Below are 27,736 nucleotides of genomic sequence, written 5' to 3' on the forward strand. Positions count from 1 at the left end.
AAAGCTTTAAGCATTTATGTACCATGTTAGCATTTTATTTTTGATTTGTTAGTCATTGGCATATGCTCTATTGTTATATTGAGAGGCTATAGACTTATGAAAGACATATAAAAATATGCACCTTCTGATTTGCTGTACTTTTATGCGTAGCTATTGTTATGAATTCTATAGGGACTTCCATCTCCTCTTTTCATAGTCAATCTGCTATTACAGATATAGTTGTTGCTGTGGTAATATTTTTTTCTAATCTTCAAACTTATTTATTTAATCACTCAATTGTAGCTTATGGTTGTTTCAATCATGACCCAGTTCATGGGAGTTACTCTCATTAAGTACTGTTGCTACTCCATAGGTTGTCATGCAATTGCCTCCACCAATAGATCCTGACACTATTGGTGCACATGAGGTATTAGTTTCACAAATATATATCTTGCCTTTATTTATTTATTTAGTCTGTGCTCATAAAACTCTTAATTTCTACACTTATAAGTATCAACCTATACTTGCTAAGTTCATCTAAATTCTCTTATGAGTCCTTGACTTTCTCTCTTTTAGGCAAACCTTTTTTTTTCACATTTAGTCCATATCGAAGTTGTTCAATTTGTTCTAAACTCCTTATACAATGAAAACTTTTTGCAAAGAACTTCTAACTATATTTAATTTTGAAATAAAACAACATAAGACAATCAGGAACTCTCATGTCCATCGGCAATGCCTAACTCCTCTCCACTTTCACCTTCTTTTCTGCTTGAAGGTCCAGGGAAAAAGAAGAACAAGAAGAATAAAGACAAAGAAGCATTATTATTATGCAATAATCTCTACAAACCTATCACTTCAAGTAAAATCAAGTCTTGGCCTAAATGTCAAGGAAATTAATCGAAGTAAATCTAGAGTAGTCATCAATAATAACAAATGCATATAATTTTTCACCCAAGCTAGCTACTCTAGTTGTTCCTAATAAATCCATATGTAGTAGTTAGAGTGGTCTAGAAGTACTTACAATATTCTTTGATATATGAATGATGATAGATTTTGTTTCCCCATTTGATATGATTTACAAGGTTTGTTCTTGACAAACTTCATTTTAGGAAGTCCATTCACTAGCTCGTCTTTAGCTAACTTTTGAAGAAGATCCATACTTGCATATTCAAGTCTTCTATGCCATATCCAAGATTCATCATAATAGAACCAATACCAATTATCTTACCCTTGGCATCATTGCCAAATATTACTTTGCCTCCATAAATAGGCTCTTATTTCCCGTTATGTGTCTTGAACATCTACTATCAACATGCCAAAGATTTGAATTTGTGGATTTAGGACACACCTACAAGAAAAAGTCAATTCACTTAGTTTTAGGTATCGAAACAAGGTTAGGTCTTTGGAGGTTAGCTTTGAAAGTGTCATCCATGAAGAGATGCATCTTCCTTATTTTACATTTGATATTTATATGTCCAACTCTCATGCAATAGTGGCAAGTGAGCTTTGGATTAGAAGTGTGAGCTTTGGTCTTCTTTAACACTTTTGCTTGAGATTTAGACCTTAAAGTATTCACATTGTTATTGCACATACATGAGCAAAATTTATTATCTTTTGATTGTTATACATGTATGCATGTTTTGTTTCTTTAGGCTTAGTCTTTGAGACTTATGATGCCTCCTTTCTTCCTTTGAATGGGGGGCTTGGTGTGTGCTTTGGTCTTTGAAGCTCCTTTAGGAGTTCTTTCAACTATTAAAGATTGAGAAGCCTTTATAAATGTTGTTGTGTGAGATGTTAGAGATATGGATGAGGAAGCTCCATTGTATCCAAGTCTATGTCTCACAAGAGATGGCCTTTGAGATACAACTAATGTATCAAGAGACTCTTTTCCTTTGTGAAATTTGAAAATTGAATTTCTAAGTTTTTCAATTTCATTTTTCAAAGAGTTGTTTTTTTTTAAGAAGCTTTTTTTTAGAAACCTCATCCAATGATTTTCTTAGACCATCATTGGAAGTTTTAAGACTTGTAATTTCTTTTTTGAAATCTCAAGATCCTTTTCTAAACTAAATCATTTATTTTTATAAAAATTTAATTTTGAAGCATATTTTATAAAAGTTCATCCTCATCATCCAACACATCATCCTCAAACGAAAGAGAAGATGAATTGCAAGAATGAGAAGTAGAGCATACCTCATGTGTGTCCTTCATGTTGGCCATGAAGTAAAGGTTGGCCTATTTATTTCTATCACTTTCATTGTTGGAGGTTGAGGAAGCTTCATTCCAAGTAGCCTTCAAGCCCTTTATCTTATCTTTGTCTCTCTTCTCTTCAAATATTTAGAACAATTCGGTCTGGTATGTCCTTGCTTTCCATATTCATAACAACTAACATCATTCTTTTTATCCTTGGTACGTCTTAGTTTGGAGAATGACATTTTACTTGAAAAAGACTTGATGCTTCTTCTTCTTTTGACCTCTAGAATGCTCTTGACACATTTGGAGATTAAGGCCACATCATCACTTTCGCTTTAAGCTTCTTCTTAGTCTTCATCATTACTTGGGATATCATCTCCATCTTGAGCTCTCGTGCTTACCTTAAGTGCTAGGGCCTTCTTCTTCCTTCCATCTATATCAAACTCATCTTTGACTAGAGATATCTCATAAGTTAGAAGCTTACCTATGAGAACATCCGTTAGAATCTTTCTAAGGTCTTCATTTGCTTCTTCTATGCTAGCCACTCTAGCACCATGCTTATCCAAAGGAAGACTCCTAAAGATTTTATTATTGATATCCACAAGCTGATATTCTTGTCAAGGCTTCTGATATTGTTGATGATGATTAGAAGTCTATTAGTCATGTTGGTAATGGATTCATCCGGCTTTATCTTAAACATTTCATATTTAATGACATATATTTGGATATTTCTTGACTTGAGTTGCTTTATCCTTCATGATAGTTCTCCAAGATAATCCAAATTTGATGAGTCATAATTCAATGTTGGACTCTCCTATACTCTTCTCTAGATAGGCAACTTATAAGAATAGTCATAGCTTGTTAATTTTTGTGGTTTTGTTTCTTATGAGCATCCATCCATTCTTCTCTATGAAGAATCCTTTCTTCATCATTTCTTATTTAGATGGGAGCCTTCCATTACTATATAATCCCAGACCTCAGTGCCATATGAATCCAAGTAAATTTCTATTATGAACTTCCATAAGACGTAGTCGGATCCATCAAAGAATGGCTTGAGATGTGGAGCTCCTTCATTAGTTGCCACTTATCTTTACAATCGCAATAAAGCTAGTAAATGAATGATAAAGATCTAATACCATTGTTGTCGCTTGGAACCAAGAAGGTGGATTAAATTGGTAACTTCAAATTATAGAAAAACAGATAAAGTGCTAATCTTAGAATCACATAAGGAATTAAAGAAAGATAAAGAGTAAGAGTTAGAAAGATTGAGACAAAGAATTTATAGTGGTTCGGAGCAATCCTCCTTACTTCCACTTCTCAAGATCAAACTTGAGTATTTTACTATAATCAACACTTTGATTACAACCATTGGATTTTACAAGCTCACCTAACAACTTGGTGTTTTAACAGGCTAACCATAAACCTCTTTCCTTAGTGTATTAATCATTCACTAAGTCCCTCTATCCTTGAGTTTTAATGGAAACTCAATCACCAATTTCTTGTATTTTTAATACCTAGGCTCATAGAATAATCCTTTAGAAGAGCATACAAGTTTTTATGACCTATACAAGGTTAATTAGACACAAAAATAGTAAGAATAAGGTGAGAAATGAATAGCAATGAATATGGCTCTTAAGAAGGTTGTTGATAAACCATAAAAAATACCCGTTAACCACCAAAGAGACATTATAATAAGTACAATGCCAAATCTTTGCTTCTAGCTCTAAATAGTGCATTAAATGCCTTATTAAAGCACAACGCAGTCGCTACACCTTAATTGCAAACACAACTGGATTTTCGTGATCGGGATGCTTCTGTCACGGTCGTGAAACTTAAAGTGGCAATGACTATAATCTATGTGGCACTCCATGATTCTCCGTATGAGAAGTAATCATTTGTGGTTTACCTGAGTTTTATAGAATTCACGTTTGTGAAACCTGAGGTGCTTGAGCGATACCTACTACTTTCTGAATCTTAGCTTCTTGGGCGCGATTTGCTGGCTCGCATCACAAAAACTACTGCCTTCTAAAATTAAGGTTTTAGAGGGGCTATTCATGGTTCGCAGTCGTGATATGCCCAGTTGCTTCAATAGTCAAATTGATTATAAAGTCGAGTTTGCGACATGCTTGTGGCGGTCGCAATTTATAAGGCAACATTAGAAACTTGATTTGATTAAGCCCTAATAGTGAACCTCTACAAAGAACACTTAAAGCTAAGGTTAAATGCACTCAACTTAATTACCAAGGTCAAAATCGAAGGTGCCTCGAGTCATGAAAGAACTTAGGCTAATAAGTTGCATCAATGGAAGACATAAGAGGAAAAGGATCTTCATCTATCAACATTGTTTCTTTCTTCTTTGGAAATTTTAAAATTTCCTTATTAATTCTGTCTTGTACCAAATTCATAAAAGCCCAGCAACTAGTGGTGGCAAGATTGTAACAGTTATGATATTTGCAATAATCTTTCCCCTTGAGTTCCTCCTCTGTATGTATCTTATGATAAAACTCTTTTTGATGAGGCAATAAAAGATTTCCTTCATTTTAGAAACATTAAATATATATTGTAGGGAAGCACTACTTGCTTGTAGTTTTTCTAAGATTCAAGAATTTTCTTCACTAAAGATGGACAAGTACAGGAATTAGCGGTTGAAAGATCTACCACTGCCACTTCCACTTCCACCTCAGGACTATGAACTTCCTAATAATAACTTCCCATACCATCCCTTCTTTTTTTATTTTCTTCCTTCAACAATTTCATACTCAGTCACCTTTGTTGCCAATTTGCAAAAGTCTTTAAATTCCATTTCTTAGAACTTTTTCTTCAGCTCATAGTTCCCTTTAAGCCATTTTTACAAACTCTAGTTCAGGGAGATAGATTTTGCATCTACTTTTCATTTTTTTTAATCTAGCAATATAGACATCAGTTGATTCACCATCACTTTGCGTCACCCTGGAAAACTCTATAATATGCATTTCTAGCTCAACCATGAAAAAATGGGTGTGAAACTGTCTTCCATTACTTGCCATGTGCATAGTTTCTAGGAAAAGTTTTATACCAAGTGAAAGTTGTCCTTGTCAAAGAGTTAGGAAAGAGCCTCAACTTAAAGTTAGTATACTTTATTCAAGAGTTATTAGTATTTATCAAATCTATTCATATCTAATGGAACATATTGAATAGTGAATCTAGCAATGTGCTCTAGGGTGAAATAACCATCTCCACTAAAGAAAAGAATAAAATTGGGAACGCTATATTCTATAGGATAAGGATTGTCAACATCCATATTATTATGGTATGGCTTGTGAAATTCTTATCGACCTATTTATCTCACGCTAGGACTGTATAATTCTTACACTACATCCCTAACAACCTCTACATTTTCTAAACACTGCCTTTAGGGTTGAAAGGTTAATTTATTAAGTTCTTATGTTGATTAGCCGGAGGATTGCCCATCGAGCCTCCTTCTGCATTATGTACAATATGTTGGTTAATAGGATTAGTGTAAGCAAAAATCTGATGAGGTAAATATAGTTTGCAACCTAACATCTTCTCTTTTGTGTGGAGGTATATATTTCTTCTCTACTAAGAAGGCCTGAGGCTCCACCACACTAATAACCTCTATATTATTCCTGGGAGCTCTTTCATTATCAAGAGAAAATTACCCCCCCTAGATTCTTTCTTGGGTATTTTTCTCTCCAGCATTAGCATTTGAATATTCACTCCTAGAGGTATTAGAGTGACTACTAGTTAAATTCTCACTAATTTCTTTAAGATTTTAAGATGCATATTCTGGATTTCTTGTGAATGAATTAAAAATCCTTAAAGGATTACCAACAGGATTAGTTAAATCAATACTTAGGCCTCCAAGTACATTGACAGTAGGTGGTTCGCCAATGACTCTTCCAGCAATTGATAGCGCCTCATAGTGGTGAGATGTGCCATGAAATGCCATGTTATTCTCCAACTATTATACTATGTGAGGAATAAAAATTTAGGTTCACGTTCTACTTCATCAACGAAACCATGATAACTTGAGAATCCATTTGTTTTTCCATCATTATTTCTTGTTCTTGGGGCCATTATAGAACAAATCCCCACTTGGCGTGCCAAATTATGTTAGTTGTGAATTGGTTGCAGTCGTGCCACGTATGTGGTACACATACTGTCATGAAATGATTGCTCCTCTAACTTTTTTTCAAGATGATTATAGTTTTTCAAACGCCTTTCAACCATAATTTATTTGATTGCAAATGTTAATATAAAATACTGAAATAATATTATTTGAGAATCTCAAAGTATAAAGAAAGTTTAATTGCAAAAGTAAATACAGAGAAAATGTTTGCTTGGATTTGTTTGATTTTTGTCTGTCATTTATTGTGCCCCTTGCCTGTCCATTTTTCACTTTTTATTCCTTGCATTTCCGTAGCCACCATATAGCAAAACTGCATTTCTACTTAAAGTAAACAACCGCTAGCACCAGTATCATGAGCCAAAAACTTTGAATAACTGCCACAGAAGGAGTTTCAGATAACTTCATATTTGAATCTCCCTCCTCCCTGCTTTATATTATAAATAACTGCTAATAACTAAATCACTTAATTAATAACTTTCACATCCTGGACTTAATTTTATACAGGACTTCATTAATTTTCTGGACTCAATTTATTTATTTATTAGGCTGAAAAAGTTATGATATAAACAATATTATAGGTAAGAAAATAATATTTTAACATTATTTTCTCAATTCTAAAGGAAAGTTATATAATTTGTTAGTTTTTCTTTCAATTCTTAAAATTACATTTATTTTAACATCTTTTCTAATTTTAAAATAATATAGTATTATAGTTTACAACACCTAAATTATGAACTTTAATTATTTCATAAAAGTAATAATAATTGCATATTTTATCTAGTGCCATTTATAAAAGAAATTAATCACAAATAATTTGTAATTTATAAATTGCTATAATTCAACACTTAAAATGATATATTCATTTTTTTTAATGTTCTTCAAGCATTTTTTAAGTTTTTTTATCTTTCTTAATTATCAAATATTTTAAATTTTCTTATTATTGTTTTGTATGTTTTAGATCATATAATGCAACCTAATATATTTATATATAAATATAAATATAACTATATATATATATATATATATATATCGACTAGGTAAGCTAAGCTCCCCTGCCGTTGCTCTCATCTATGGTCGCGGAAAGGGAAAGCCCATGAACATGGAATAGGCACAAGCTAAGGCCAAGGAAGGAACCTAAACTCAGGCAATTAAGCCAATGATCGACTATTAAGGTGAGCGTGCTTCGTCCGGCCCCTCCTTTGAGGAAAGGGCTGGCAAGCAGCATGAGAAGGAGTCTCTCACAAGCCAGTCTATTAGTTATATATATATATATATATATATATATATATTTATACTCATTTTCAATTCTTTATTTTCATTATTGTTTAGTACATTTGAAAATGAAATTTATTGTCAAGTAAATCTATTTCGATAAAACTCTCACTAATTTCTTATTCTTTACTTTTTATATGTCTTTATTTGCTGATATTTTTGTTTTGAAATTTTAGTTTTTCTTGTCTTTTCATTAATTCTCTTTTCTCTATTTTTTTATATATTTATATTAAATATAAATCTTATAGATTTATTTAAACATATCAATTTAGATATATAATAATTTATTCGTATATCGTATGGATACATATTTAATAATATATATATTTGGTTAATTTTTTATACAATAAAAATATTAGTAAAAAATATTGCAATTCGAATTATATATTTTTATTATTAATATCAAATCACATCTGGATTTCGCTCCTCGCATGTATTCACTTTTCATTAAAAAAATTATAAAAAATATTAGATGGTTTTTTTGTTGTAAAGTTAAAAGACAGTTAAAAATAAAAGATAAAAAATAGGAAAAAAACAAAAGAGAATTTAAGATTAAAAAATGGAATGCTTGTTCTTTCTATAGTTCCTTCTCTTCTAATATTAGGATTCTTACAACCAATCTCCATATACATTGCTGAGTTAGAGCAAATTTATTACATCATCCTACATTCTTAGATAATGTCCCTTTCCTTTTTTCTTTTACCAAATTAAAAAATTCTCATCCTTTTCAAAATAAAAATTAAATAGTACTTTTACTTTCTTTCATGTTATTCTCTTATTATATTTTAGTTTCATCTTGATGTAGTATAAGTCTTACTCTATTTCATCTTCGAACACCATAATTTCATTTTTATTTTAAAATTATCAAATATAATAAAATTATCATATTTAGAAATTTAAATATTATAATACTTATAGACTTAGTTTGATAGTAAATTTATTTTGATTTAAATAAGATTTTAACTACAAATTGTTTCCATTTTATATTTAACTTAAAGAAAAAAGTTTCAATATTATATTATAATAATTTAAAAATTGATAAAATAAAAGTAAAATATATTTTTGAATTTTTAAATTCTTAACATTATTTTATTGAATTTCTAAATTCTTACTTTATTTTGTTAAATTCTTATATTTTTTTTATTTTAGTGAAGATCTAATAATTTTTAATTAAAATAAAAGTAAAATCATAAAAACTCTACAAAATATACAAAATTATTTTAATAAAATAAAAATAAAATAAAATAAAGATAAAAATATTAAAACTCAATTTAATAAAGCTCAAAATTCTGAGTATTCTTCAAAAAACAATTCTGAGAATTAGTAATGGATTTTGTCTTAAATAAAACAAGACGATTATTACTTTAATTTTTTAAAGACAAAAATTCAAATCGTCAAGCAAAAGGAAAGAAAGAAAAAAAAAAAAAAAAAAAAGAAACTCCGTCCACATAAGTAACTTCGTCAATAGGTAGCCTAAACTTCCGTTGAAAGTCAAAAAGGTATGCTATAAATATCTTAACTGTATTTGAACACTGTTCATGTCTATCTCTCGCTTTCTTTAACATGGATGTTAAGTGAATTGAAAATAAAAGGAACAAAAGAAATCACAGCGACAAGTGAATCCGAATTTCCGTTCGTTTGCTTGAGTAATTTCTTCGGTTCTTGCTACTCCAGGTATGAAAACTAGATTTTATTCTCATTTCTTTTCTTTTGTTTTCTAATTTATCTTTTTTCTTTTTTGCTTGTTTGGCTGCCGAGAAATGTGAATGGAAATTTAGACAAGAAAATGAAAATGTTGTTGAAATTTTCATTTGAAATTAGCCTAATTTTTCAGTTTTGGTTTAATCAGACATTTCATTCTATTTTTACTTTTTTTTTTTTTCTTTTTTTGGGATTATTGCTGTGAGGTAATTTTATTTCTAACTTTCTTGTTTGGTTACCTAGATAATGCTAAGAGGAAAGTCTTGTTACTTTTAGCTTCGAGCAATATGATCAACTGAACCACATTTAAAAGCAAATTTAAAAAAAAAAGAAGGAACGAATAAAGAAAGAAATTACCTGATTAGAACTAAAGTTAGGGTTTTAGTAGTTCTTAGTGAATATTCTATCTTTTTTGATTCTGGATGAGGTTGTTTCTTGTGTCTGATTCGAGATATTGTTGTGTATTTCAGGTGTTCGAATTGGAGTTATTGGGTGAATGAATGATTCAATCTTTTAGAGGAACACATCCTACAACACTACCCAAGTTTTAGTTTCTTGCATTGTGGATGTTTTATAAGAATTTTGTTTTTAGGATTGCATTCTCCTTTTGGCTTTTTGAGGTTGTCATTATTGATAGCCTTGAGTTTATTGGGTCTATCCCCATTTGAATTTTGAACAATGATGCGTAATAGGGTTTAGAATTCCAATTTTTGTAAAGGCAGTAGATACATATCTGCTGGATTTGCAATATTGATGGCTAGTGTAGCACTTAGTACAGTGAATGAAGAATCTTTAAATCTCCATTGCAATTTGGCCAGATGGCATGGTCCTCCACGCTCCAATGACTCGATCTTGATTTTTCTATCTGTTGCCGGGTCCCTGATTCCTATGCACGTCATGGAGTCGGATTCTATTGCTTCTGTGAAGCTGAGGATTCAGGCCTCCAAAGGATTTTTTGTGAAGAAACAAAAATTAGTGTTTGAAGGGAGGGAACTGGCTCGCAGCAATTCTCATGTGAGGGACTATGGTGTTGCGGATGGAAAAGTGCTGCATTTGGTTCTCAGACTTTCAGATCTCCAAGCTATTACAGTTAGGACTGTGTGTGGGAAAGAGTTTAAATTTCATGTTCAGAGGGGTAGAAACGTAGGTTATGTGAAGCAGCAGATTTCTAAGAAGGGGAAAGGATTCAATCTCATTGACCAAGAATTGATTTGTGATGGTGAGGAACTTGAGGATCAAAGGATTATTGATGATATCTGCAAGAGTAATGATTCTGTGATTCACTTGCTTGTTCGGAAATCAGCCAAAGTAAGGACCAAAACTATCGACAGAGATTTTGAGTTGTCTATTGAAGCATTGGATTTGAGTGATAGCGCAGATTGTGTTGTAGGAGAACATCAAAAGCAGGCACTAGCTCTTGAATATAGGGCTTTAGACAGGAAACCATTATTGCAAGATTTCATTTTGGAGCCTCTAATTGTTAATTTCAAAGTTGAACTGCCATTAGTGCTCAAAAAGTTGATTAACTCTACATCACTAGGATTAGAAAGGGGCAATGAACCAATTAGATCTTCTGAGGGATCTGGGGGAGCTTATTTCATGCAAGACTCATCAGGTCACAAATATGTTTCTGTTTTTAAGCCAGTTGATGAGGAGCCAATGGCTGTGAATAATCCTCGAGGGCTACCTGTGTCAGTGAATGGTGAAGGACTGAAGAAAGGCACACGAGTAGGAGGAGGGGCATTAAGGGAAGTTGCAGCTTATATATTAGACTATCCAAAGAATGGGCCACGCTTAAGTTGGGATGATGAGAAGGGCTTTGCTGGGGTTCCACCCACAGTAATGATCAAGTGCTTGCACAAAGCTTTCAATCATCCAGATGGTTATAAGCGTTCTCTGAAGAATATAAAGATTGGCTCGTTGCAGATGTTTGTGGAGAACAGTGGAAGTTGTGAGGATATGGGTCCCCGTGCTTTCCCTGTGGATGAGGTACACAAAATCTCAGTCTTGGATATAAGGTTAGCAAATGCAGATAGGCATGCTGGAAACATACTAGTGACCAAAGATGGTAATGAAGGGAAGATTGCACTTATTCCCATTGATCATGGTTATTGCTTGCCTGAGAATGTAAGCTCTATATATTTTTCTGTTTTTAATCTCTTTTTGATAAATGATGAAATATATTAATACATATGTTATTGTTGACTTGTGCATTGTCAACTGTGCTCTTGTCTTTTGGTTCAGCTCCATCTACAAATGGATAAGACTTCAGTCTTAGTATGTCAAAGTTCTTGAAAATAAAATAAAAAAGGAGCAAAGACAATTTCTTGTTGGTAGGCCTATAAGGCATGGGCTTAACTCATGTTTTTCCGCAGGGGAGGAGGTTAGGGGTGAGGGTGGATGTTGGGCGGTGATTCATTCTCTTCTAGCTGTTAGATTTAAATAAAATATGATACCTGCACGTGGTGTGTAAATTTATATGGAAAGGAAAAAGAGAAAGGAACTTATTGCAAGATGTTAGTCTATGCATAAATATGTACAAGAAATTCTCAGTATGGTGAGCTTATATAATTTTCTTAATTGGGGATGTGGGGTAATTTCAATAGATGTTCTCAAATTGCTTTTTTACAACCTTCAAGGTGTTTTGTTTAGAGGAATCTATATAACGCACCCCATGCAATGAGATTATAAGTATTATTCTTGCTTTCTGTTAATTGCCATGTTATCGATTTAATTTTCATATTGAATTTTTGTGGCTTTATCTGTTTGTTCAAATAAAAATTGGGATTTTCCATTGGCAAAATCTAGTAACATTCTTCATTAACATATTAAATTTTCATAAGCATAAGAGCCCACTTCAGTAGTCATGATAGTTTAGACTCAAGGTGATTTGCAAACTACGTAATGTTGTTGTTAGGCGTTGACATTTTTCATATATTAGCATTTTAAACTCTCGGTACAACTTTCAGATTCGTGGCTTTTACTTCTCATCTTTGCTCCATTTTCTCTGCAGTTTGAAGACTGCACTTTCGATTGGCTGTATTGGCCTCAAGCTCAGCAACCGTACCCCAAAGAAATTCTTGACTATATCAAAGATCTTGATGCTGAGCAGGACATTGCCCTTCTGAAGTTTCATGGATGGGACATACCACCTTCATGTGCCCGCACCCTTCGCATTTCCACAATGCTGCTGAAGAAAGGAGCCAAGAGAGGGCTTACTCCCTTTGCCATTGGAAGTATCATGTGTCGGGAAACAATGAAGAAGGAATCTGCGATTGAGCGGATTATCCAAGAGGCTCAGGATGCTGTGCTTCCAGAAAGTAGTGAGGCTGCATTTCTTGAATGTGTCGCATCCATTATGGATCATCGTCTCGATGAACTGTCCCAGTAAGCCTCTGCTAGAAAATTTTGTAGATATATAACACATAAGCAGCTGTTAGTATGCACATGTATAATAATTGAAGATGATACTCTTATCCATTGATGGTACTGGGTTCTGCATAATTTGGATTGGTTGTTGGAACTTGTGTGCTCATCACTTGTCTCATTTTGTCCATACAGCTAACCCTGTCTAGCAAGCCTGCCTCAGGTCAGAGTCCTTTTCCCTTTTTCATGGAAATGGTCGTTTAAGAAAATTGGCCGAATGAAATTGTAATATGGATGTTATCATGATCTTTTGATAGTTATGGTGCTTGTTTGGACGATATGCACTTATGTTGCATTACATTTTATTATATCGTGTTCTTCGTCTCTGCTGCCTTCCTGGAAAACTCAACTTGTGCTCCTTTTTCAGTTCAGACAGCAATTACAAATGCAATCTTATAATTAAGCTGCATTATGGTGCTGCAGCTCACATTGATGACTATAATACTCAGAATTCTGCCAAGTCTGGTACTTCGTCAAAAAGAAATAGAATTAAAGTATTTACTATTATCATAATTAATTAATAAAGTAGTTGAGAATTAAGTATATTAGTCATTTACGTTGTTATTGTTTTGATTATAAAAATTAAATTTATAGATAAAATTTAATATTTATTTATAATATTTTTAAAAATAATAAAAAATTAAATATCTTCAAATGTCTTTAATATTTCTAATATTTTAAGATTTTATTAATATAATAATATAAAAATTATTTAAAAATATTTATTAATTGATTTTAGTATTATATAAACTAATAGGGTAAAGTTTAAAAAATTACTATATGGTTTGGTAATTTTACACTCGAGGGACAAAGATATTTTGTATCAAAAGAATAACATGTGTTTTATTCTTTTAATATTTCTCTTAGTTGTTAGATTGTAAATATTAATAAAAAATAAAAAGATATTCTATAGTGATTTAGTATCTGTTTAGATATTTTGTGATCATAATAAATTGTTAAAACATATAATATTAATTTTAATCAAATTTAAGAATTAATTTTTTAAATAAGATTTTAATATATTTGTGAGTTTTATAATGTATTGTTAGACGCCTCATTGCTTATATAATCATAATTTAGTGATAGTTTAGTTTAAATATATGTAAGACTATGTAAAAGTAAGAAAACTATAAATGTGTATCTAAAAAATGTTAAGAAAATAAAGTACGTAATACTTTTTTGATATAAAAAAATATCTGTCTCTCAAGTGAAAACGCGTCAAACTATAAGGTAATTTCTCAACTTTACCCAAATTTATACTATCAATATAATTGATATTACTATATTTTGAGATTAGAAATTACTATAATAAAAAATTAATTTATTAATAAATATAATCATTGAAAATATAATTTAAATTTTATTTTTAGAATTAAGATAATTTTGTAATTAAGAAACTAATTTATTAGTTAATATAATATTCTATTACATGTGAGTTGATTAATTAATTAAATATGGCAAAGCCCATTAAGTCTAATTGAATTTTAATTTAAATCTAAACCTACCAATATGTTAACCTAATGGACTACAAATTGCGTGCCAAAGTTCAAGTTTTATAACTAAGTCTAAATGTTCGATTTTAGTTAACATTATATAGCAGATATTTGCCATTATAAAAAATTAAAAAATAAAATAAAATAAAGAAAATAATAAATTTAACTATTACACCCTTTCTACAACTAATAAACTTAAGAAAAATGACTAAAATAAGTTAAAATTGACAAAAATCAGTAAAAGGGTTGAAAATCCGCGAATTAGGGCAATTTGGGACGAACAACCGATTGATGACATCACAGAGCCAATTCAGCTTAGCGCACAACCAATTGGTGATATCATAGAGTCGATCAGCTATAGGACTTGATTATGGTCAATTTTGTAATTTTTTCTATCATTCCTTGCCCAAAAGCCAATTTAATATGCATAAGAGATTAAAACATGATTAAAATTAAAAAATATGAAGTAAAAATCATAACAAAACAAATCAAATTAAGCTAGAAATCATAAAAATAAAAATAAAAATTGGTAAAAGGCAAATAAAACTTCACATGACAGATCCTAAATTTCAATTATGCAACCTTAGAAATTCAATATGATCACATAATCAAAAGAATAAATCTAACATATCACCTTATATCATCATATTCAAAATCCAATAGAAAACATATTATCATATTCAAAACCCAACATGTTCAGATTATTATATTCAAAATTCAATAAAAATAAAAAACATGATAATTCAAGGGAAACCCTAATCTAATAATGGGAATCCTGTGAATTATACATTAATAACTAAAAAATAGCATTCCTAATCATGTTTTCAAAATATAAAATAAAAGAACTAGTTTATGAAAATAGGGATGCTGATAATATTGGATTTGGGGAACCCTCGGACTGCCACCGTTGAATGTTGATATACAAGTATCTGGAGATGATGAGGTGGTTTAATTGAAGATTGGATGAAAATCCAGTGTTGTCTAGGTTTTAAAAAATCTTTTGTCGTTCTAAAGATACTTTTCTAATTTAAAGCTCTTTCTTAGTAATTTTTCTCTTTGTTTTCTTAAACTCTCTACTTTAATGAACGTCTGTGAATTCTCCTAGGTTGCTAGTCTATTCCTTAATGAATGTAGCTAATTCTAGACCTAGAGCATATTATTTTTTTATAGCAATAGAGTTAGAAAATCTTAAATGCATTAGATAAGTGTTAATTATTTAAAATAAAAATCATCGATTATCTTTCTCTTTTATTAGATTAATATCTAATAAAATAAAATAAAATAAAATCTTTTATATTCAAATAATTATCACTAAAACTATCCAATAATTATCCCCAATAAAAAGACAATAACTGAAATTGATGAAAAGAAGTTTCTAGAAGTGATTTATGATAATTATGGATATTTTTAGTGATAATTACTTGGATATAAAAGATTTGTTTTTATTTTATTATATATTAATCTGATAAAAGGGAAAGATAATTGATGATTTTTATTTTAAATAGTTAGCACTTATCTAATACATCTAGGGTTTTCTAACCCTACTGCTATAAATAGAATAATATGCCGTAGGCCAAGGGTTAACTATATTCATTAAGCAATAAACTAGCAACCTATGAGAATTCACATACGTTCATTAAAGTACAAAGTTTTAGAAAATAAAGAGAACAAGTCATTAAGAAAGAGTTTTAAATTAGGAAAATATCTTTAGAACGACAGAAAATTTTCAAGACCCTAGACGACACTGAATTCTCAATCAATCTTCAATTCAACCACCTCATCCTCTCTAAAGACTCATAGATCAGCATTCAACAGTGGCAACCCGAGGGTTCCCCAAATTCAATAACATTAGCATTCCTATCTTCACAAATTGATTCTTTTATTTTATATTTTAGAAACATGATTAGGAATGACTTTTTTAGTTATTGTTGTATGATTCATATGATTAGATTTAGATTCTCCTTGAATTAATATGTTTTGATTTTTTATTGGATTTTGAATTTGATAATATAAACATATTGGATTTTGAATCTGATAATATATTCTCTATTGGATTTTGAATATGATGATTAGAATATTTAGGTGATATGTTAGATTTATTCTTTTGATTATAAGATCATGTTGAATTTCCAGGGTTGCATGATTGGAATCTAGGATCTGCTATGTGATGTTTTATTTGCATTCTATCAGTTTTTATTTTTATTTTCTAGGGTTTGTATTATTTTTATGATTTCTTGATTAATTTGATTTGTTTTATTATAATTTTTACTTCATGTTTTGAGTTTTAATCATGTTTTTATCTCTTGTGTATGTTAAATCGACTTCTGGGAGAGGGAGGATCGAAAGAATTACAAAATCGATCATAATCAAGCCTTAGAGCTTATCGACTCTGTAATTTCACCAATTGGTTGTGCACTAAGCCAAATCAACTCTGTGGTGTCATCAATCTACTATTCATCCCAAATTGCCCTAACTTGTGGTTTTTCGAGCCATTTTGCTAATTTTTGCCAATTCTAGCTTATTTTAGTCATTTTTCTTAAGTTTATTAGTTGTAGGAAGGTTGTAATAGTTAGATTTACTACTTTCTTTATTTTATCTTTTTATTTTATTTTATTTTGATAATAGCAAGTAATTGTTAAGAAAGTAGTTGTAAGTTTATTAACACTAAATATTATAAACTAATTTTTATAATTTTTAATAATGTTATTCTATTAATATTTTTTTGTTACTAATTATAAGATCGCTATTAGGCCTTAAAGGAGAAAGCTAATTAGCCATAGGATGGTTTGATGGAGACACATGAGTTGAACCTAAAGCAATTGTTCTTAGAGGCGTCTAGTAGAGAGAAGAAATGTCGAGTGTACGACATGAGTACCATAGCTTTAGACTTCTACAACAGTTCCTCCTCCTCCACTGTTGCATCTCCATAGTTGATGTGTAGCGTAAGCGAGATGTTATTTGCTAAGAGTTGCAGCAGCGTATGCGAGATGTTATTTGCTAGGAGTTGCAGCACTAGAGGAGCAGCATGCAACCATGGAGCATAGAGGGTCGAGATGGAGTGATAAATGCAGGAGCAGATGTAGAAGCAAATGGAGGACATGCGACGCCTCATTATAGAAATGTCATGTTTTGGCCAGTATGCATCTTTATACCATCCTCCATCTGCCTCTGATCCTGATCATTCACCTACTGACTTACTATTTTTCTATGTTTTTATTTTGTTGACGGTTTTATACATTACATATACTTTGTAATATTATATTTTACATTCAATTATTTATTTATTTATTTCCCATATTCTTCATTTTATTTCTCTATAATATGCTTATTAATAATACTAATAATAAATATATAAAGTTTTAAAAAAATAAAAATAATAATTTATCAACGGATTAGCGATGAAAATAAATAATTATATTTTTAAAATAATACATTACCAACAGGCACCAAAATCCGTCATTAACTATAATGACAAGCAAGGGACTAACTCTTGCTAATATGTCATTAAGTAGCAACAAAATACCTATTCATCGTTAATGTTCTTGCCATTAGCGAGGGAACGTCTGTTATTAATTAGCGACGTGTGCTAATCCTTCACTAATGGCAAGGATATAGCGAGGGGCTGTCCCTTGCTCTTTAGCAAGGGATTGGCGTCCGTCGCTAATCGGTTTACTTCAGCGACAGTAAGATCGCTCGCATATCCGTCGCCAAAATGAGTAAGTTTATCGCTAAGAATTTAAATCCTCCCCATCATTTAGCGTAAACACCAATCACTAAAGTTGTCGTTAAGTGAGCGACGAACCCAAAATATCCATGGCTAAGTGATTAGCGAGGATCAATATAACGGTGGATTTTCATCGTGGTAAGTCCGTCATTAAACAACATTACCGATGGATTTGGTCTGTCGCTAAACCATATATTTTTTGTAGTATGATTTAATTTCGTAAGGATAAATAATAAAATAAAATATTTGAATTTAAAAGAAGACCACAATTAAATTTAATTTATTCAATAATGCTATGAGCAATGCATATCATCTAAAATAATGAATTATTAACTCATCATTAAGATTTAACGATAATTTTAAAATAATTGACATTATCTAAACATAAATGCTTTTAAAATCTTTTATAATTTAGATAGTTTTTTATATTTTAAAAAAAAATTAAAAGTTAAATTATTAAGTTTTTGTTTAATTATATTTATCTTAAACAATAATAATGATTTAAATATATTTTAGATATTAACATATATATCATAACACATATAAAAGTGAAAACAGGAGGAGGACAAACAAATTTATAAAAAAAAGGACCTCATGATTAGAGTTATTAAAATTGGTAGATTTAATCTTTAGTATAATTTAATAAAAAGTATAATAAATGATTGTATATAGTGATAACATTTATATAAAAATAAAATACTTAAAGATTATAAAATATTTATATTAAAAGTATTCAACTTTTTTAACTTTAAAATATTGAACTCTTAATTTTTAAAAGAAAATAATTAAAAAATATAAACGTTGAAAGATAGGATAAACGTTTAGAATGGTTTTAGGATTGGCATAGGCTCATGATAAATTTGGTCCTTCAATTGTATTTCAAGCTTCAAGTTGGCCCAAAATATTCTTTTTATTAATTTAGAATAATTTAATAAAAAACATAATAAATGATAGTATATAATAATAAAATTTATATAAAAATAGGATACCGGAAGATTATAAAATTTTTATATTAAAAACATTAAACTCTTAATTGTTAAAAAAAATTAAAAAGAGCATATCATAGTCGTTTAGAATGGTTTTAGAATTAGTATAGACTCAAGGCAAATTTGGTTTCTGAATTATATTTTAAGCTTCCTAAATTATTTTTATAACTTTATGTTCTACTGATAATGGTAATTAATTTTATGAAAGATATATCAAATAACTAAATATGATAAAAATAGAGAAAAAAATATTAAAAGAAAAAATAATAAGTTAAAGTTTAATATATATATCAATAGTTATTGATATGACGCTACAATAAAACTTTAACAAAAGAAAAACATGATAAAAGAAAAACTCATAATAGACGTTCATGAATTATCCATATTTGGAATATTAATTTTTAATAAATACTATCTTTTTCTTAAAAAAATAAAATACCAATACTATAATATATTAAAAAAAATAGGATAAAAATAGAAAATAAAAAATATTGAAAGAAAAAAAATGATAATTTAAGGTTTAATGTATATTAGTAGATATTAAAAAAAAGACTTAATGAAAGAAAAACGCACAAAGAGATTAAGAATATTAATTTTTTACTACATCCTATCTTTTTCTTAAGAAGAAATTTAATATATACCAATGCTATAATTTTTATTTTTAAAAGTCTCTAAGAAAAAATAACTATCATTGCACATTTAATTGTTTAGTAATTTATAACTATGAAATTCTCAAAAAATTAAAAAAATTTGAATAATATGTCGATTATTTAAAATATTAAAATTTACTTGAGACTTGTAGTTTAAGATTATATGAAATACTTTTTAATATTGCAAGTATTTGATTTTAAATTAATAAACTTTTACAATATTTATGGATTTTGATATTTTATAATAATATATTAAATTTCTTTATTACTAGCTATAAAATAATCAGGATAAATTTTATGAGGTATAAATAGATACATTTATAGACAAATTTACTATAATTTAAGAATTTTGTCACTATCTTAACACTAAAAATTGTTATGATGATAAATTTAAAAATATGTAATATTTTATTTTTTAAATGATAAAGAGTCAATTACTTAATATTCACATATATACAATCCAGTAAGTACAAAATTACTTTATTCGTTACAAAAATATAATTCAATTTAATTTATATGTAGATTAAAATTTATTAATAAAATTTTAAAGCTAAATTTTAATTTTCTTATTTAACAAAAATGAAAATGTTAATAATTGAAAATGAAAAAGATTGTTATTCTAAAAAGACTACTGATGTTTCTCATTTTTAATAATTATAAGCCTCATATAGTAAATATGAGTTCTATAAATTAATTGATCATGTTTTTATGTTTTAATGAATTAAATACTTCATCTTAAATGTAATATTTTTAATATATAAATAAATAATTTTATCTTTATGACCTTTCGATTAATTTGATTTTGGTAAATCAAAATATTGGTAATTATATAATATTATATTTATATAAATGCATTTCAGTAATTATAAAAAATATTAATATTAATTATTAATATAAAAAATAAAATATATTTTAATTTATTACAATATTTTTTGAGATTAAAAAAAATAAATTGATAAGAAATACATATCAAAAATTAAAATCAAAATAATAAATATTATAACTTAAAAGTTTTAGTTACAAAATGATATTTTCAAATTAAAAATGTTAATTTACTAAATAAATTACCATATTAATTTTTACTTAAAATTATTTAATTATTAATATGTAAATAATAACAAGTCCGGTTATTATAATTCACGTGCAACGCAAGTGAAGAAAAAAAACTAGTAATACCAAAAATAAAAAATTTAACTTTATAATCTTTTTAGAATAAGAAAAAATAAAATGGTTCATACTAAAAAGTGTTTGTTAAAGATAATTACTGTCAATTATATAATAATTAAATTTTATAATATATGTAAATCTTAATTTTTTTAAATAATGTATTAAATTTATTTATTAATAGCTATACAAGCAATCAGTATAAGTTTCATAAATAATAAATAAATTTATTTAAAGATGAATTTACTAGAGAAAAAGGATTGTCATTATCTTAACACTATAAACATTTATAATGATAAATTTAACAATATATATATACATATAATCTTTAACTTTTAGTGAGTCAAATAATTAATATTTATATTACATAAGTAAAAAAGTTAATTCCTCTAAAACTGTCAATAATTTATAATACGATGTTGATGTGTTATATTTATTAACTGATGTGGCAGTAAAATATCTTATATTATGAGTGACTCGTGATTCATTATTAAAAGTATTAGACTAATATATCCAGAAAAACTAACAGAGTAGAATATGTACTTTGAACTGTAAAAATAAGAATCTAAAAAATAAAAGAAAAAGGATTCGTTATGTTTCTTTGGTATACATGTGCAATGCTAAAAGTATCTGAATGTCTCTTACGGGGCCGACTCTTGGTTAACTTTGAGTAAGTTTAGGATGGAGGATAGCTTAGGCATGGCTAAATGGAGACCCAAAAAGACTTGAGCACAAGCACAAAGCACAACTGGGGTTGGCTTCGCTGGCCAGCAAGTAGACGTTTAAGCTTTCAAAACAGCTACTCTACATGGAAAAGCTGGCCAAGTGTGTGTTCTTTTCTTGCTCTTAACTTCTTCCTCTCTAGTATATGTTAGGCAGCCAACTAGAGGTTCATTGACCCAAAGGACATCCTCAAATTTGTACATTTTTATCTATTTCTTTTATTGTTGAAAAGGAGACACAGATCCGAAATTTGTAAGTTTATGTTCACAGCTGTATTAAAACTTTAGATTATTTTATCGCCCATAAAAATATTATTCGGCACACTTTAAATTATTATAAATTTTTAAATAAATAAATAATATGATTGGACATAATTCTAGTGGAACGTCCGCAAATCTATATGATATTAATTCAGCTAAAAATTTTCATTAAAGAATGGAAATTTACTAGGTTAAGGCATCAATTTTCTTAGGAGAAATGAAAAGGATGTATATCAACTTTAAGTAAATGTTATTTCTCTTAACAAATCAGTATATTCATTTAAATTAATCAATTTAATATATTACTATAACATTTTCAATTTTTACTAATGTGGTGCTAATATTACACCCATTATGTTTATATGACACTTTCTTTCTTTCATTGTATAAACGCCACGTCAGCAAAATAATGGTATTTTAGCTATACAATGCATTTTACTAATAAGGTAATGTATATATGAATTTATTTTCTAATATCACCTACTTAAAATCCAAAAATAAGCCTATTTTTCATATTTTCACCACTTTTTTATTTTTGAAAATACCATTTTTTTTTTATATTTCCCTCAGGGTAAATAATCATATTTTTTTTAATAACTTTTCATGGGTCTTGTTATCATCATAATCATATTGTAAATCAAAGTTGATGAATCCATTACTTTATGAAAATCCTTTTTGGGGACAAAACCATCTGAAGTTCAACCCACTTAGATTATGCAGTTCAGGCGGACCCCAGACATGTCGGTGGCACTGGCAGGCCAGATTTGAAGGTTGGGCTTAGCATATCCTGAAGGATTAAGTGCCAAGTTGACTATAAAACAGTTGGGCTTACCCTTTATGACTAACAATGTGGAACACCACATGAGTTTGATTTCTGCATTTATATTTTACTTTTGTAAATCCACCGACACCAATAAATTATATCAAATTTGTAGCCTCACATTCTAATAATGTAATTACCACTCCCAACCACCATCCACAGCTCACAAGAAACCAGTGCCACAAAGTCAAGTTATATGGTCATCACATTGAACCTATTTGTCTTGAATAATGTTTGTCATTTTCCATGCATATTAACTATTACAATTCTGATTTATGTCTGAGCTTAATTAACAAGTAAATTTAGATAATTAATATGTATCAATCATGCAATGTTAAAATATAAAATATTCTCATTACATGTATCATTTTCTTATTTATTACAGTATATATATATATATATATATATGTTATACATAAAAATTTCTCTAAATCTAATTTTATTTAGAATCATGATAAAAGTAAATTTTGAGTTAAATTTTTTAAGTAAATTTATATTTAAATTTTAAATTTAATATTAATAATATATATTATTTATTTTATCAGTTTAGTACATACGTGTGAATTATTCACGGTATGCTTAAAATTTCAAACTCGAAGTGACAACTAAACCTGAGGATGTGGCAGTTGTCAGACCTAATCCAATGCCTTCCAACACGAGCTAACTACTGTGTACCACTTGGGTATGTGTATATTATTCTTTGCAGGTATGTACTTTCCTAAAATAAATTTATTATGATATTTGCAGATTATCACTGTACAAAAGAAGAAAGAAAGAAGAACATACAAGTAATGAGAATTTAACTTTTCTATTGCATCTTCTTAATGGGTTACAAGTTACAACTATATAAAGAAAAGGAACAATTAATCACCATACAGATAGTTATTTGAACTTTATGCAAAAAATAGAATAGAAAAATTTATAGTTGCATACAATTATTAAGAATACACTGTAGATAAAACTTTTTATATGTATTGTACAAAATGTTACTTAAACTGATAGCCCAGCTAAAAATGCCACTCCAGTAGATGGCAACCATGATGATCCATAAATAAACTCTGCTACTGTGAACTTGCTTGCTTCAACAGTTGATGTGATGACTCTATACCCTGGCCATTTTACCCGTTGCCCGACCGCCCCTCCCGGCCCGTAATTCATGTACTCACCATAGTATAGTGTATCAAGTGCAAATGTTGTATTCCATTCCAACCATCCTCTTGGATGAATGTGATCGCCCATGTAGGTTAACATGTACACAACTCTTGAGTACAGTTTCCATGGACGGCCTAGATAGGTCGGGAAGCTCCCTTTCGCTGCCTCGAGATCCGACTGGGCGAGAATCCTACAGGCATGGATTGAAATGCCTGTGTTTTGGTTAGGGTCCTTGCGGTTTTGGGCAGTGATGGTGTTCTTCTGTAAGGGCATAGGTTTACGAGCATAAATGCTGCAGTTCTGAAACACAACAGCTGCATTGCCAAATATGAAATCGACAGTTCCGTATATGTCGCATTCGCGGAAGAATTGGCGATTGGAATGTACATAGAGAGTGTCTTGGTATCCTACGACACTGCAGTTATAGACTACTGCATGGTCTGCCCCAACTCGAAGAGCCACTGCTTGGTGCTTGGCTGGACCAGCCCAGTTCACAAATGTTATGCCACGAGCAATAAAACCAGCTCCAGTTGCAGCTGTCAAGTATCATACTCACTCATCAGCAAACTTACAATAAAGAAAAATTTATATTTTTCAAGAATAATTTACACCATCTAACTACTACATATTCTTATACCAAATCATGAGATTTATTCATATTATATAGCAGTGTTCAGAAAATGAATTAAGAAAAAAAAAAATAGAAAAGTCACACACACATATCTATCGACTTAATATATAAATAAAAATTTACATATGAAATGAATAAAAAAAATTTAATAATAATAAAAAAAAGTACTTAAGTAAAGAGCAGTAGCTGCGGGAGAATCAAGTATCACAGTGATTGATCAGCAAACTTATATCAAACGAAAATGAATTAAGAAGAGAAGGAAAATATTAAAAAAAAAAAAAGTGTAAAAGATAAGAGTAGTAGCTTTCAATTATGTGAGTAAGCAGTGGCTGTTGACTACTGCCAAGTTGTATAAGGTATTATTAGTCATGTGAGGGATATGACCCACCTCCAATAATGTGATTCTCTTTTTCTCCTCAGATTATAGCCATCAATTGAATATGGGGCGATAGTAGCCAATCACATTAGAAGAGAGAAGTGTTCTATGATATATTTGGCAATAAGTGCATAATTTGCAGTCACAGTGTTACGCAGGGAATGAGAACATTTTAGATGCCTCCAGCAAACCCACAATCGTTGAACTAAAATATGTAAATTCTGTCTATTAAAATTATAGATAGATATATAACTAATTAATAATATTAAATATCATCAAACTAAATTAATGAACTGTGGTGTAGTAAATGAAATCAAAAAACTTAAGAAATAAATAAAATAAAATAAAAATATAAAAAGGGAAGAGGATGGCAGGCCACATGCAACTAGTTTCAAGCATGGTCATGATATGGTCCACATTATTAAGAGCTAAAAAAATGATAAGACAGTAATTACCGCTGGTAAATAATAATAAAGAGAGAATTTTCTTTATTTCTTACCAAATGATGCAGTGTGGAATGTGGTCATGTTATCAGCGACGCTTTTCCCTCCTGAAATGACGGTTTTGCCCTTGCCATCTCCAATGAACATCAAATTTTGCTTTTTCCTCCCCACTTTCAAGTTGGATTCTTCGTACCTGCAACATTATATTGGACTTTCTTTTTCTTATTCTTTTTCCTAATAAAAGTTTTGCTTTAAAAGCTATGCAAAGAAAGAATATACCAACTGAAATAAGACAGCTATTTCTTTTCAACAGAAAGAAAAATAGTAATACCCTTTTTACATACTTAATAGCTAAGTTATAATTTTATAATAAAATATTACCACATTTAGAAAAATAAAAAGATAACATTAATTAGCCACATTCATATTAGATTTAATTTATCTTTTATTTATTAAATGTGAAGAAAATAAATGGTTAAAATAGACTTAAACTTAAGATTGTTTTAATTCTCATAAACAACATTTTTTATCAAAATATAGAAATTCAGACCAATAGAACGGTTCCACTTAACTCCTTTTTAATATATTTAAGTCTTAATATATTAGTAATTTTTTTAAAAGAGAAAAATAAAAATAATAATAATTATATGTTGACAACCAATGCCCAACATTCTTAACGACCTTTACGTGAATGTTAAACACTCCCATCATTTTGATTCCATGATTGCTCTAAAGAAGTCAATTAAAACACTCGCCATTTCGATTGAAAAATAATTTCCACTTACTTCAGGGGTATTTATGTCATTTAGTGAAAATTAATAATAAAAAGTTATAAACCTTTCAGTCACTTGTGTAGCAGTGTGTTTGGGATTTTACCTTCCTGCCCTCACGTAAATAATCGTTCGCCGGTTACTTTTCTCCGGCGCTTTTTTAATTGCTTCCGCGATTGTCTTGTATGTACCGTTTCCATCCTGCGAGACAATAATATCGGCCTGTATCGCCGATATCGGCATAGTCAGCAGCTTTCTTTCTCTCCTCCCTAGCCAACTCGGAAATCCCTCCGCATTTTGCTTCGATGTATCGGCATCCATCAGTCTACGCCGATTCTGTATCGGCACGCCCGAAAAGTCATCACTGTCGCTCGCGGAGAAAATCGCCAAACAGTTACTAACTAGCTCGGACAAATCCCTCAACTTGGCAGCCATCTGATCCTTCACTGATCCACTCAACTCCTCAAACCCCTCCATACACGTGTCGTGATTAGTGAGCGCAGCGCTGAGCCACGTGACCACATCCTGATTAGAGCCGATTGGCTGCGGCAGTCCATTTGTAGCTCCTGACGACGGAGCAACAGCGGAGAGAGAGCGCGAAAGCGCGTCGACAGAGTCGTCAAGGAGTTCGAGGCAGTCATCGAATGCTGACCGTACGCGTGTGTCCATCTGGAGATATGAGATGGTTGATGAAAGGTAGAGAGCTTTAGTGAAGTGCTGCAGCGTCATGTTGAAGGAAATGTGGACAAGGTCTTGCTCGCTAGCCGTTAAAGAACCCGGGAAATCCAGTAACGAGTTGACACAGAGAGCCGGAAAGCGAGTCTTGCCACATGTTTTCGAAATAGCCTGCGTGGGTTTACGGGCGACGAGCGGGCTCGGTTTGCCCGAAGCACGGGTCCGCAGCCCGATCAATAATGTGGCGGAAACCGCCGAGGCAATGATCAATGCCAAAGAAAAGAAAGAAAGGAGAATTATCTTCTTCCTGTGTGGGCGTTGCGGCGGCATGGCGTGCTGCGATTGGTGATCATCAAGACCCGTAGAGGGTCCTGCTCCTCCTTGATCCGACGGACCAAGCCTGCCATAGTCGAGCGGCTTCATTTGACTGTCGGTGAGTAGTGCTGTAGTATATATATAAAAACAATAACTTTGTCTAGATAGAAATGCAAAGTTATTTTAATAAACTAAATAGAGCTGGAGCTCTCTGTTTCTGTGTCTCTGCGTGAGTGAGTGAAGTGTGTGTGTGTATATATATATAGAGAGAGAGTTGGGTTTATTTATTTGTGTAGTAATGGAAAGAGAGAGTTGGGTTTATATATAAATACAATGGGGGAAAATGGTGTGTGTGTGGGGTTGAGGATGAGAAAGAGGTGTAATAGAGGTGGGTGTGAAGTCTATATCGGGAGGAGCTTTCAATAGCTGGCTTCTATTACCATTACCACTACCACTTCCACTACTTCTACTTCTACTAATGCTCCCGCTGCTGTCTTTTTTTTTTTAATGTGTGAGATAAGATAGAAAGATAGACAGAGAGATAAGAGAGAGTATGTGCTTATGCATGTGTTTTGTGGATCTTTCTTTTCTTTGCTTTTTTTGGTTTTGTTGCTTGTTTTTCTTTCTTCCATGTTCTTTTTTTTTTCTTTTTTTTTTTATTATTTGATCGTTTCTTTTCTCTTTTTTTATTTTATTTTATTTTATTTTTTTATGTATAGAAAATTTTTGTTGCATAATTTGGAAATCAATATATATTTTAAATTATATAACGAGAATATATATATTATTCATCTAACCTTAGAGTAACAATCTATGGTGGTAGTCTAGTGGTAAGATGAATTTCTATTATGGTAAAG

General features: G+C 30.2%; 2 protein-coding genes across 2 annotated transcripts; one reads left to right on the forward strand and one right to left on the reverse strand.

The window, feature by feature from the left end:
• The first annotated feature begins 8,867 nt into the window (after positions 1–8,867).
• On the forward strand, positions 8,868–13,021 carry LOC8261149 (phosphatidylinositol 4-kinase gamma 3). Its single transcript, XM_002516651.4, has 3 exons — positions 8,868–9,244; positions 9,742–11,398; positions 12,285–13,021. Exons 2-3 carry the CDS (start codon positions 10,025–10,027, stop codon positions 12,660–12,662), a joined length of 1,752 nt encoding a protein of 583 aa, XP_002516697.1. The 5' UTR covers positions 8,868–9,244; positions 9,742–10,024; the 3' UTR covers positions 12,663–13,021.
• A 10,285-nt stretch (positions 13,022–23,306) lies between these two features.
• LOC8261150 (probable pectinesterase/pectinesterase inhibitor 34) lies at positions 23,307–27,381 on the reverse strand. The gene is made up of 3 exons (XM_048377048.1): positions 25,996–27,381; positions 25,176–25,312; positions 23,307–24,205 (listed from the first exon to the last, which is right to left on the reverse strand). The coding sequence occupies exons 1-3, from the start codon at positions 26,985–26,987 to the stop codon at positions 23,508–23,510; spliced, it is 1,827 nt and encodes a 608-aa protein (XP_048233005.1). The 5' UTR covers positions 26,988–27,381; the 3' UTR covers positions 23,307–23,507.
• Between the last annotated feature and the right edge of the window lie 355 nt (positions 27,382–27,736).

This window comes from Ricinus communis, chromosome 1 (genome assembly GCF_019578655.1).
Source record: "Ricinus communis isolate WT05 ecotype wild-type chromosome 1, ASM1957865v1, whole genome shotgun sequence".
In the NCBI taxonomy this organism is placed as follows: Eukaryota; Viridiplantae; Streptophyta; class Magnoliopsida; order Malpighiales; family Euphorbiaceae; genus Ricinus; species Ricinus communis.